Source organism: Crassostrea angulata, chromosome 8, assembly GCF_025612915.1.
Source record: "Crassostrea angulata isolate pt1a10 chromosome 8, ASM2561291v2, whole genome shotgun sequence".
NCBI lineage: Eukaryota > Metazoa > Mollusca > Bivalvia > Ostreida > Ostreidae > Magallana > Magallana angulata.
In genome coordinates, this window is record NC_069118.1 from 3,274,965 (window position 1) to 3,286,706 (window position 11,742).

The window sequence follows — 11,742 nt, forward strand, 5'->3', positions numbered from 1 at the left end:
CTTGCCAGCATTAAAACACATTAAGACTTTTCCTTTTTGATAATTTGAAATCAAAGCTAGCTTTCCGATATCCCATATTATATATTAACAATATTTAAGCATCTAAGTTTAAAAGAAAATAGAATATTTTGCAATATTTTGTCCTTTTGTTTTTATAGATACAATCATGTATTACATTGCGCTTTCCCATTATCTCTTAGACTATATTTGATGTTTGATAATATTAAAAGGCTATACATTTGCATTAAGGAGAGAAAAGAAGAATGTGGAGGAAAAAAAGAACTAATTCAGTTTATTCTAATGTTTTTGGTTTTAAAGTGGACAGCAACGGAATGTCTCAGTCACGTATTGATTTGAATTCCCAAAAGACCACCCGGATGTCTTCAATTCATATGACTGTTGTTGATGGAGATACTGTTTCCAATAACAATTTGACTGTAGAAAAAGGTATGTGAAATAAAGCAATTCCATTGTTTAAAATGGGCAGTGTATAACACGTATAAAGATAATATGGTTTAAACCAAAAAGAGAAGAATTCTTATTATTACATTGATATCATTTCGTACTTTGATATTTCATTTGAATTTCTTTTATTTTGTTTACGTACAGACCATCAAGAAGATGAAAAAAATAGTATTGATCCTTCAACAGGTATTAAATATATTACATTTCATCTTTCATGTATGTCTTATATATCTACAATCCTTGTGTTATTAAAAATAATAATAATATTCTTATTTTCAGGAAGTGGACCTATTTTAATGTCTTTGAGCTTGTTGTTCATTGCCGTGCCTCTTGTAATATTTGGATCGGGATGGGCCAACATTGCATTTCAAGACAATGTCGAAGTGATAATAACGATGGTTGTTTATTTCTCCATTGGATCTATTGCAATCATTGCCTTCTTCGTCGACTTGATTTTAAATGCTGTAGATTTCACGATGAAGGGGGACTCTCAGATGTTGAAGTTTATAAAGGAGTTATACCAAAAGCAGATTCCAAAAACTAATGCAGGAATGATAATACGCTTTCTTCTTTTCATCCTTTTTGCCAGTGGTTACACACACAACACTTTTACGTATGCCGAACACTTACACTCTGATCGAGTTAAGTCGTCTTTTATAACGTCATATTTAGCTGTTTCCATATTTTTCATTTGGGCGCAAGTGATTGTTCTTATTTTTCTACAATATTATGACAAAAAGATCTCAAATGGAGGAAAAGTACTGCGAATGATTATCATCATAACAAACGCTTGTAGCTGGTTAAATGCTTACTTTTTTGAGTCTTCTGAAATATTTGAAAGACACGACATCAATGAAAACAAAACTGTTTCGAGCAATCTTACCGAGGACAAATGCTTTGAAAATGCAGATATCGTGGAAGTTATATTTGCACCCGTTACAATTGAATATACAATGATGGCTATCGGGTTCCTTTTCCCAGTGGCTTTGGAAGATGTCAGATACAGTCGAAGCTGGAAGATGACCGTCCTGATCAGTGCATTTCTGATCATTTATGAGGCTGGTGTGCTCGTATTTTCCTTGCAAGTGGTTTTGAAATGTACCTTTATTGATGATTCGAATGGTGTTCCTCTTGAATTTACATTTTATGTAGTCCTCGTTGCAATTCTATTTGCGGCAATGATCGGGCTTCTTATTGCTTGTATTATTTTAAAACGCATGTCCAAGTTGAAGAGATCTAACGATCATAGCATACATATTGAAAATTTTACGTTGTTGGTAACTGCTTTTGGAAACAATCTATACCATCTTCTGAACGCAATTGCAGTAGTTGAGCTTGAATCAATTTCGTTGACACATAAAACGATTACATTTGGTCAAAATATCCTTGGACTAAGTCTTGCGTTTTTGCAAACCTGGTTTCTGTTGGCAATCAACAGATACGAGGTAACAAATGAGCAGGTGCACAACATTAGTAGAGATAGTGGATGTACCTGCCACGCTAAAAACAGCCTGAAACACAGCTGTTTCGCTCTTGCTGTTATGAATTTCGGTCTATGGATGTACGGGAGCATTGCTGAGATCCGAGAACCAGTTTTCACCTATCTTCAACAGCAGTATTACACTGGTCCTTCCTGGAATGTCATTTTAAAGATAATATTTCCTCTGACCGTCTTCTATCGTTTCCATTCATCGATGGACTTTTTGAAGCTCTGGCTCCATTTCGCAAAAGATGATAAGTAACGTGCTGTTTATAAAATGTGATATAGTTTGTGATGTGATCTTTTCTGTGAAGTAAACCTTGATAATGTGACCACATAATAACAGTTTGAGCATGAACGTTTACGAAAATACACATTATGTTTTGCTCTTAGTACTGACTATTGACTGATATTTGTAGTTTTTTTGTAATTTATGTATAATTGACGTTTAGAAGAATCTCTTCAGAAGAGTAGAAAAAGACATTTTTCGTTATTTATTAATCCGTTTGTATCGAAGAAGTGTTTGAGCAACATGTTTTGTCTTCTTTTGTTTGGCCTAAAACCGGCAGAATATATTTTGTATCATTAATGAAATTATATTATGTGGGTTTTTTTTGTACTAAAATAATTTGACGGTTGAATGATGTGATGGTTCTAGCAATCGATTACACTGTTTGGAGAATTTGATATCAAATAGGAAAATGGAATAATTTTCTTTACATTTTGGTAATTCACAGTGACAATTTGTTAAGCATCATATCTGTTTGATTTTTGCAATTACTAAAATAACATATTATTATGTATAAGCAATCAATATCACCATAGAAAGAAACTAAGTGCACTTACTCTGCATTGCTAACCAGCAATATTCTTCCTCCTTCCATTATATTAATGTTTTTGATGCTTAGGTTGTAGAAACAGTTTAAAAATTGGGTAACCATAAGACTATTTTCTTTTTTTGAAATGCAAGTATTTTATGAAGATAATTATATTCAGCCTAAGTTCTAAGTGTCGAGAATTTATACTAATCACATCAACGACGATGAAAGAAGTTTTTAACTCGTTGTCAAAGTGTGATAAAAACCACCAAAGCTATACACATCTTAGCAACCATCATAAAAAATATAACATGCCTTGTATTGTAAAAAGCTATTTTAGACCCAAAAATTTATCCTTGAATAAAACAACTGATTGAATAAAGTTCAAAACAATTTATTTTGTTGTACCTGGATCAAGTTTTAAAATAAGTTACACATGTCAAATATCATGCATTTCTAAATACTAATCCCATTCATCTGCTTTTCAGCTTGGTGAATATTGCTAATTTGAAAAGATTTTCCCAACTGATGGCTTATTATACCGACTGATAAAAGACATATGAAGTAAATATTTGAACAGCAAATTTACTTTTATACCTTTTCCAAAAAATATTTATGTATTTTTACGTGAATTTTATTAAAAGATTGAAAACTGCTGTTGATAATTTTCTTTAAGGCATTTAAGTTCTTGAAAAAGAACTATTTTTCCATACTAAAGATTCGTTCCACAATGCATAAAGAAAAATTATTGTTCAAATTGTTAATATTCTTTATAATCTCCTTTTACGGCATTTAAGTAATTAATTCTATATTAGCCCCGAACGTGATTATCGATGAAAAAAATTCTGAAATGAAATGTAGTTTATCCATACTAACATGAAAAGTGTCAGCAAAACGATTGCGTAAAAAATAAAATAAAAACTATCTATCAAAAGTAGATCGATGAATTTAAAAACAAAGATATTGATATACACCTTCGGGTTTTTTAATTTAACAAAATCAATCGTTTTATATATTATCATATATTACATGTAATAAGGTAAATTCTCGCTTGTTTTTATCGTGAGCAAATTTCATTTTTACAATCCTTGTAGCTAAGCTGTTTTTTTAATTCAGTCCCTCCTGTTCATTTATCAAAAGAGTTTTATTGTCAGAGCCTTTATTATAAATGACTGAAAATTGGAAAATCATAATCTTGATTGGTTCGCCTGTTGTTTGTCAAAAATGCATGTTAATTAATGATTCCATATAACACTTCAATTGTATGTGTCTCTCATAGATAACATTGTGTAAAATTATGTTGATTTGACAATAAGTCAGCATAATAAACAGGTATACATTCGAAATCAAGTGCTATATGTGTTTTATGATTTCAAAAACATATTGATTTTATTTTCAAAAATAAATAAGTAAAGATGATTTGTATCTTTTAATATTGAATGAAAATTTTGCGAGTAATATTCTGTGTTCATTTGGTCCCAAAGCTACTTTCTATAACAGTATTGTATAAATGACCGACTTTCATTGGATTAAAGGTATCTCATTACTCAAAGTTGTTGTATCATTTTTTTAATCATTGAAATCTGTTGACACAATTTATCGAACAATACACAAAAGGGGTGTGGGTGCTCTCTCTCTCTGAGGTATAGGGCATCTAATTTGACCTGACTTGCACCTAAACTCATACTTCAACCGGCTCACATTTAAATTGAGCAAGAAATTTTATTGAATTATGCACAATGATCATATTGAATAAAGAGATGAAGAATAGTTCCTCTTTAAATATCTGCTCAAATGTTATCTGACCTTTTTTCACTTAAAATAACAATTTACCATTCAAAAATATTCACGACATCATTTGAAACGAAACCTTTTTTACTATAAAGATTTTTATGAATTTATTGTATTGTGTTTAAGTAAATGTTCAGTATATATTTCAGATACGAATGAAGGTAAAATTCAAGCTAACGTATGCGAAAAAAATGTTCTTTATATTTTTGCCAAATTAAGCATGAATTTAACCTTTGTTGCCTTCCATAATGTATTTGCCTCTATTAGAGCATATGTTCCAAATATATCACATTGTAAGTTTGCATCATAAAAAAGAAAAATCATGAAATGAAAATTATATTATACGAGAGCCCTCCGGGAATCTAAATGATTTTGCCCCTGTGTGTAGTTTTCCCTGCAGCACATGGTTTCTAAAACATTATATTAGTTGATATCTTAAATGTACTGGATTTTTTAACTTTCTTGTTTCAGGACTTTGTCATTTAAAAATAACATGATAAAAAGGTCAAATAATGACAATTGTTAAGTTTTAACATGCGTTAGAAAAAACACCTTATTTTCCCTTTTTTTTGTACATAGGTGTGCATTGTTCTTGGTTACTTCCTTAACATTGACGTGTAGAGGAAATCAATTTGTAGTTTCATTTATTTGTTTTTATGTATACAGCGTATATATTAAGTATTTTGTAGTTCATTTGTATGTCTAAAAATAAAACAGCCGTCTTTCCATGAAACCGAGTAAACTTCACTTAAAAGGTTCAAAATATGTAGCCTTAAATTTTATATTATTTGCATTATCATTAAACATCGTTTGTATTTGACTAAATGCCATATGTAAATTTACCAAATGATCAGATTGTTTGCAGGCGCAGTAGTAATAAATAGAAGTTTGCTATAGATTTCTTTACATTTCTGGTTAACCGTTTCGGTAATTCACATTGACAATTTGAGCATTATTACGGTCAACATTTCATCAGTGACGAATATTATGTTTGTATCTTTGTAAAAGCAATCAACATTTCCACAGAGAGACATTTGTTTGAGCAAACATGATTATGTTACAGATATAGAAATTAAAATACTTTGAAAGGTATCATATTTTAGAGAAGGCAAGTTATTTTCTAGAATTGAAAGAAGTCAAAAGATTTCGATTTGTTCATAGCCTTTGATGCTTTGATAATACATAATGTATATATTTTATTTGTAAAAACAGACCAGCATATTTCAATTTTATGTAATATACTTTTTTAAATGGTATACTTTTCTTCTTATCTGCATTTCCATTTCACGACTACACTGAAAAGTTATTGCTTGTTATTTTTCGATTTATTAAATGTGTTATACAGTATTTGTTTTTTTTGTTTTTTTTAATTAACGTGTATCAAACATAGATTATGATTAAAAGTTTTATTTTTTTTGTGCCTGTATAATGCAAACAAATTACGTAAAAGTCCTTATTAAACAAACTTGACACCAGGTCTTATGGTTTTAAGTATTGATTTAAGAGTCACAGAATATCACAGGGCATATTGAAAGGGATATTCAAATTCCAACCATCAAACCGTTCAAACTCAGTTGATGATACATTTCGGAGATAAAGTAGAAATATGATTAAGTATATAATTAAATGTGATACTAAAATATATTTTATAAATTTCTATACTCTTGTCAAGCTGTATGATAAGTCAAATCCGAGTTATGTTATTTGTATGTAGCTTTTATTGATTATTTTTTAAAATGAATGTTATCTACCTTTTAACATTTTTTGTGACCTAAAAACCATTAAAGTGGATTCTGATTGTACATGTAGAAACGATCGATTAATTGTTCAATATAACTAGTTAAATTTTACCTGCATTGAGTTTAATTAGTTAACACATGTTCTATCATGCACTTTTGAATAATAAAAGAAATTATTTCAGCTGTTTGTCAGCTTTGAAGCAACATTTAAATTTGTTTATCAGCAATCTGACAGGATTTCTTTTAAATTCAAAGCTAGTTTTATAAAATGACGATGGACGATCAGAGTAAACGCTCGAACACCATTTTTCCTTTCATGCTAAATGAAAAAAAATGTTGACATTCGAAACAGTAATTTATATTCAATAGGCATTTTTTAACCCTTATATAGTAGCTCTACAGTACACACAGGGACACAACAGTTCCGTATTAAAAGTGTCATTTAATCGTTGACATTGTTAATAATATTTTCATGAGCTTAAGTGTTTACACTTATAAACAAATGTTCTACGAGAGTTCAACGAAACATACATATTATAAATAGATTAAAAAAATCATAAACGTATAAATATTCATACATATGAATTGATTTTAAACCCTCGTGCTTTTAGATTGAGAAATATCTTGTGTACCTATTTTCCCAAACTTGCTATAGTTCCTAGATGAACTTTGGGTAACGACCTGCTTAAAATCAAAAGTCAAAAGAAAAATACAAAACAGGAGAAAGCAAGCAAAGAGCTTTAAAAAAAGAAGTGGGATTAGGTACCATGGAGGAGTGACCATCCTCTGCTGACCAGTCACACCCGCCAAGTGCTATTTGTCGGCAAAAACGCAAAAAGTAGACATTTGGTGATTAATTATGGTCTATTAATATGTATTAAAAACGTCAGTAAGCATGCGACCAAGTGGAAGACTGTATTTGCTGACAAGTTGGTTGTATCGACCATATAACTTACGAAAAGATTACTCCAATCGAGAATGTTGATAGTCCTTTTTTATCTACTTGTTTCAGTAGCTTGCGTCGCCTTGGAAATTGTTCATACCTAGAGCGTGCCATTGCATATCGTATTAATTGAGAGACAAAAACTCCATAATTATGCAGGTGATAAAGGTATATTGGTACATAAGTAAGGGAAGTTGACGATAAAAAAATTGAAGTCATCATGTTTATCATTAAGTTTTGTAGTTAGGTAACCACCAATGACCTTTTTCCAGTAAAATGTCTAAATATGAAACAGATGACGCAGGCTTTATGGCATCTTTTTTTCAAATTCACCAGAATATATCGAGTCAACGTAAATATGGAGGTGGCAATTGTCAATTGTTGACGATATAACTGAATGAGTTGAAGGTCAGATCGAGTGATTTACTTTTTTACCGTACACATTTTTGAATGAACTGTCCTTCATTTGAATACAAAAATAGGACTGCTAACATTTGGGTACAATTGTTACCCATGGGAATCTAAGAAATTGTGAGAAGAACTTTTTTTTTAAAAACTACATAAATGCTGTCTATCAGAAACACTGGCATCTTTTTAATATCCACTTCAGAGTACTTGTATGCACAATCTGAATATTTTTAACGAAATAGTTTTTCTAATGACCGATGACAAGGTTATTTACGCGACCCATTTGTATTGAAAAAGAAGCTATCAATGATATCAAAAAGCCTGGTCCTTAATGAATCGTGGGATATGGCTGTATTAGTGTAGAAAAGTAGTAAATTTTGATGCTATTGATTTTAGAAAAAAATTTGGATTTCAAAGCTCCTTGGAATTTTGAAGGATCCACATCTGATTTACATCGCTTCTTGAACACGCTATTGCACCGTTTTCTTGACATTTCTCCTTTACGGCTGCTAGTATGTTTATTATGTATTATATCTTGCTTTCTATTTGCAAATAACAAACTGATCTTTTAAAGAGAAAATTTAGATTTTAAAAATGTTATCTCTAACCATAAAAGCAACATTATTTGCTTTATTAGGACTCTGGGACTGCGTGTCAGTTGTGTAAACCTATTCTCATTGCGCCACAGAGACAGTCAGTTTGGCGAATTAAACATTTCCATAATGAGTTAAAACCGGCACGTTCTATTGCACTGTCATTTAAACTAAAGGTCACGGGATTTCGAGGACACTTTAGTAGGATGCTTTATGGATTTTTCAAAAGTTAGAGCATGTAGGATTAATTTTGAAAAATTCACGCAGTTGCGAGTTTATTTTTTGCAGTAAGATAATTAAAAAAGCTAAAAGCAGATGCATCTGTTGTACAATTTCACGATCTATGTTCAGATAAACAAATAAAAACGATGATGATGATAACATATAAAACATCTTATGAAAAAAAGGTTTAGGTAAAGAATGTAAAAAAGTAAAAAAAAAGAAAAAAAAAAAAAAGAAAAAAAAAGAAGAAAAAAAAAGGGGACTTTCTGTTTCCACTGTTGAAAGTGTTAAATTTTAAGAGATGATTAAGTTTCGTGTGCAATGTCGGTTTAGGAGGAAACGTTGTAAATCGAAAAATCCAAATAAGGGTTTTTCTTCAGTATGATCAGGAAATATGGTTGTTGTACTTTCAAGCTCAAATAATATTCTACAGAAAATAAAGACCGAGATCACAAAGATAACAATCTCTATTCAATATAATTTTTTTTGCAAAGGTTTTATCTATCATTGTAGGATTTGTTGGCTCTTCCCAAAATAGAAAATAGGGGTTTCCCAAAATTTCGACGACTACGAACAATAAAGCTTCAATGTTACCTGAATAGATTTAAGTGCTATTTGCATGGACAGAGCAATTATACTCGAGATTTACGATAGCAGTATAAACAAAATCAATTAAATTGTGCGTTATGTGTATAGCGTTTGTTGTCTGTTTTACAATATCTAATTGGTTCCATTGAGGTATGAACCGATTTAAATTGAATAAATGGGCCTTGAACTTTTTTTATTTTTAATATGCTAACTATTTACAGATAAGATGTACCATATGAGCCGGTGCATAACATATGTAGAAAAAGTGGATATTCACGTACCTGTCACGTTAAAGCAGCTTGAAATACAGCTGTGTCTGTTATGAATGTCAGTCTATGGATGTACCGGAACATGTCGGAGATCTGCAAACCTGTCTTCACTTATCTTCAACAACAGTATTACTCTGGTCGTTCCTGGAATGTCATTTTAAAGATAACATTCCTTCTTATTGTACCGTTTATCCGGTAATTTTCGCGATGATCTTATTTTCATATGTATAATTGGATACGCAAAAATTATATCCTGTAACATTTTCTATAAGAAACTTTTTAAATCGAAAAAAATGAATGAAGCAAATTAAAAATGTAAAAGATTTACCCCGATTTTCGCAAACTTTGTGACACGCGAAAAAACCGTATAAGGTGTATTTTATCATTTCCATTTTTTGATTGACTTTTTGAGACTCTGGATTCATTTTGCAAACGACAATAATTAATGATGTAAATTACTGAAAATATTTGAGTTATATGTATGGATAAACCAAGTCACTACAAATGAGATAATACATGATTTTTTAGATGTGATAAAGTATGTAATGTGAAAGAAATTGAGTTTTTAATGCCTTTTAAACATCTTGTAATTTGAAATCAACCTTGACATTGTGACCAAATAACAAAAATGACCTAGTACTATCTATCATGAGAATACACCTTAATGATTAGTTTTATGTACCTTGTCTGATATTTATAGTAATTAGTGATTTTTTTTATCATTGACCTTCATAATAAATCAATTTAGAAGAGTAGGGGAAAGAGCTTGTAGTTTTCTTATTCTGTTTCCACATATAAAGTGGATGTTAATTTTGTCGTTTATTAACGTGCCTTTAAATAGGCACATTATATTTTGTTCTCCAATGAAAACAAAAAAAAACTTTAAACAAGTTAAAAAAAAATCTGTGTTTTTGCTTCATCATTTTACATCATTAACATTCGGTTAAATGATGTTTATAGTTCTATTAATTACTCAGACATTTTGGAGACTCACTTTTATATCAAATAGCAAATTTCTATAATTTTTATTTACATTTCTGATCTACCATTTCGGTTTTTTTACCAAAAAATAATTAAACGTGATTTCTGTTATACCTCTTTTTAATTACAGTTATTATACTTATTCCTTTAAATAAGCAATCAAAATCACCATTGCGAGACATTTTTTTGAGCAAACATGGAAACAATGAAGATATCCAAAAATAAACTACCTTAAAGATAATCATACATTAAGTGAAAAAGAAATTATTTTTCAAATTCTAAAGACGTCAGTTGGTACCAAGGACAATTTGCTCTTGGTCTTTAATGCTTGAACAAAAATGAATTTATTGTTTGTTAAGAGAGACCAGTACATTTCAACAGTTAATTTTTGTTTACTTTTTAAGCTTCTTTTTTAATTTTTTGCACGTATATCACATGGCTTACCAGTAGAATTCATTCCCTTTCCGTTATTTTAATATTTCAATGTTTAGATTATAGAAACTGTTGGAATATAAAGTTTGATAAGTGATAAGGATGTTTTCTATTTTAAAATGTTATTAATGTTGTTCATTACAAAATATTTTAATCAGTCTTAGACTTTTCAGTATCGGAGCTTAAGAACTAATATAAAAAAAAATCACATCGATGACGAATGAAGAATTATCTAAATCTTTGTCAAATTGTGTCATAAAAATACCCCATTTAAACTTAATTCATCTAAGCAAAGTTTCTTTTTATAACAAATTTAACCTATCTTTTACAAAACATTGTCATTTAAGACCCAAAAATACATAAAAAGGAACAAATAATTTATTAAAGTTCCAAAAAAAAAATATTGACATTTTACCTGGATAGGGTTTAAGATATTTGACACATGTTATATATATTGCACTTTAAAATAGTGACAAAAAGCATCCGACCGCTTGCCAATCTTACACCACCTGTGCGAATATAAACAATTAGAAGGCGCTTTTTTCAAATTCATAGCTAATTCTACCGACTTAAAAAGGACAGACAACACTTAAAAGATTCGTTCAACAATGCACACAAAACATTATTGTTAAAAGTGTTTAATTGTTTTCATTTGTTATCTTTTACTGAATTTGAAATAATTATCAGCCTTTAACGTCGAAAATAAAATTTAGGTTATATAAAGCTAACGTAAATGTCAACAAAACATACCGTAAGGGCAAATATAAATAACATCTTTTGGAAAAATATTAAATATATAATTCAATAGACATTGATGTAGACTTTCTTATTTTTAAAAAAATTAAAATCATTCGTAATCTTGACATTCATTTCCCTAACAAAATCTTCGTCGATTGCTCTTTGCACCCATCAAAAAAGTTTACAACATCAGCAAATGTAGAATATATATTTGAAAACTAGAAAATCTTTGCACATAGTTGCACGCAGTTAAATAACTCAAATTTCCAGCCGAC

The 11,742-nt window shown here is 30.0% G+C and overlaps 1 protein-coding gene across 1 annotated transcript; it reads left to right on the plus strand.

Moving 5' to 3' along the window:
• The first annotated feature begins 324 nt into the window (after window positions 1-324).
• On the plus strand, window positions 325-3,410 carry LOC128158720 (uncharacterized). Its single transcript, XM_052821668.1, has 3 exons — window positions 325-447; window positions 610-651; window positions 745-3,410. The coding sequence occupies exons 1-3, from the start codon at window positions 333-335 to the stop codon at window positions 2,205-2,207; spliced, it is 1,620 nt and encodes a 539-aa protein (XP_052677628.1). The 5' UTR covers window positions 325-332; the 3' UTR covers window positions 2,208-3,410.
• The last annotated feature ends 8,332 nt before the right edge of the window (window positions 3,411-11,742 follow it).

Excerpts from the sequence above, each read along its gene's own strand:
- LOC128158720 (XM_052821668.1), top strand. The coding sequence starts at position 333 with ATGTCTCAGTCACGTATTGATTTGAATTCCCAAAAGACCACCCGGATG. Across the intron at positions 448-609 it reads CAATTTGACTGTAGAAAAAG|ACCATCAAGAAGATGAAAAA; the intron begins GTATGTGAAATA and ends GTTTACGTACAG. Across the intron at positions 652-744 it reads TAGTATTGATCCTTCAACAG|GAAGTGGACCTATTTTAATG; the intron begins GTATTAAATATA and ends TCTTATTTTCAG.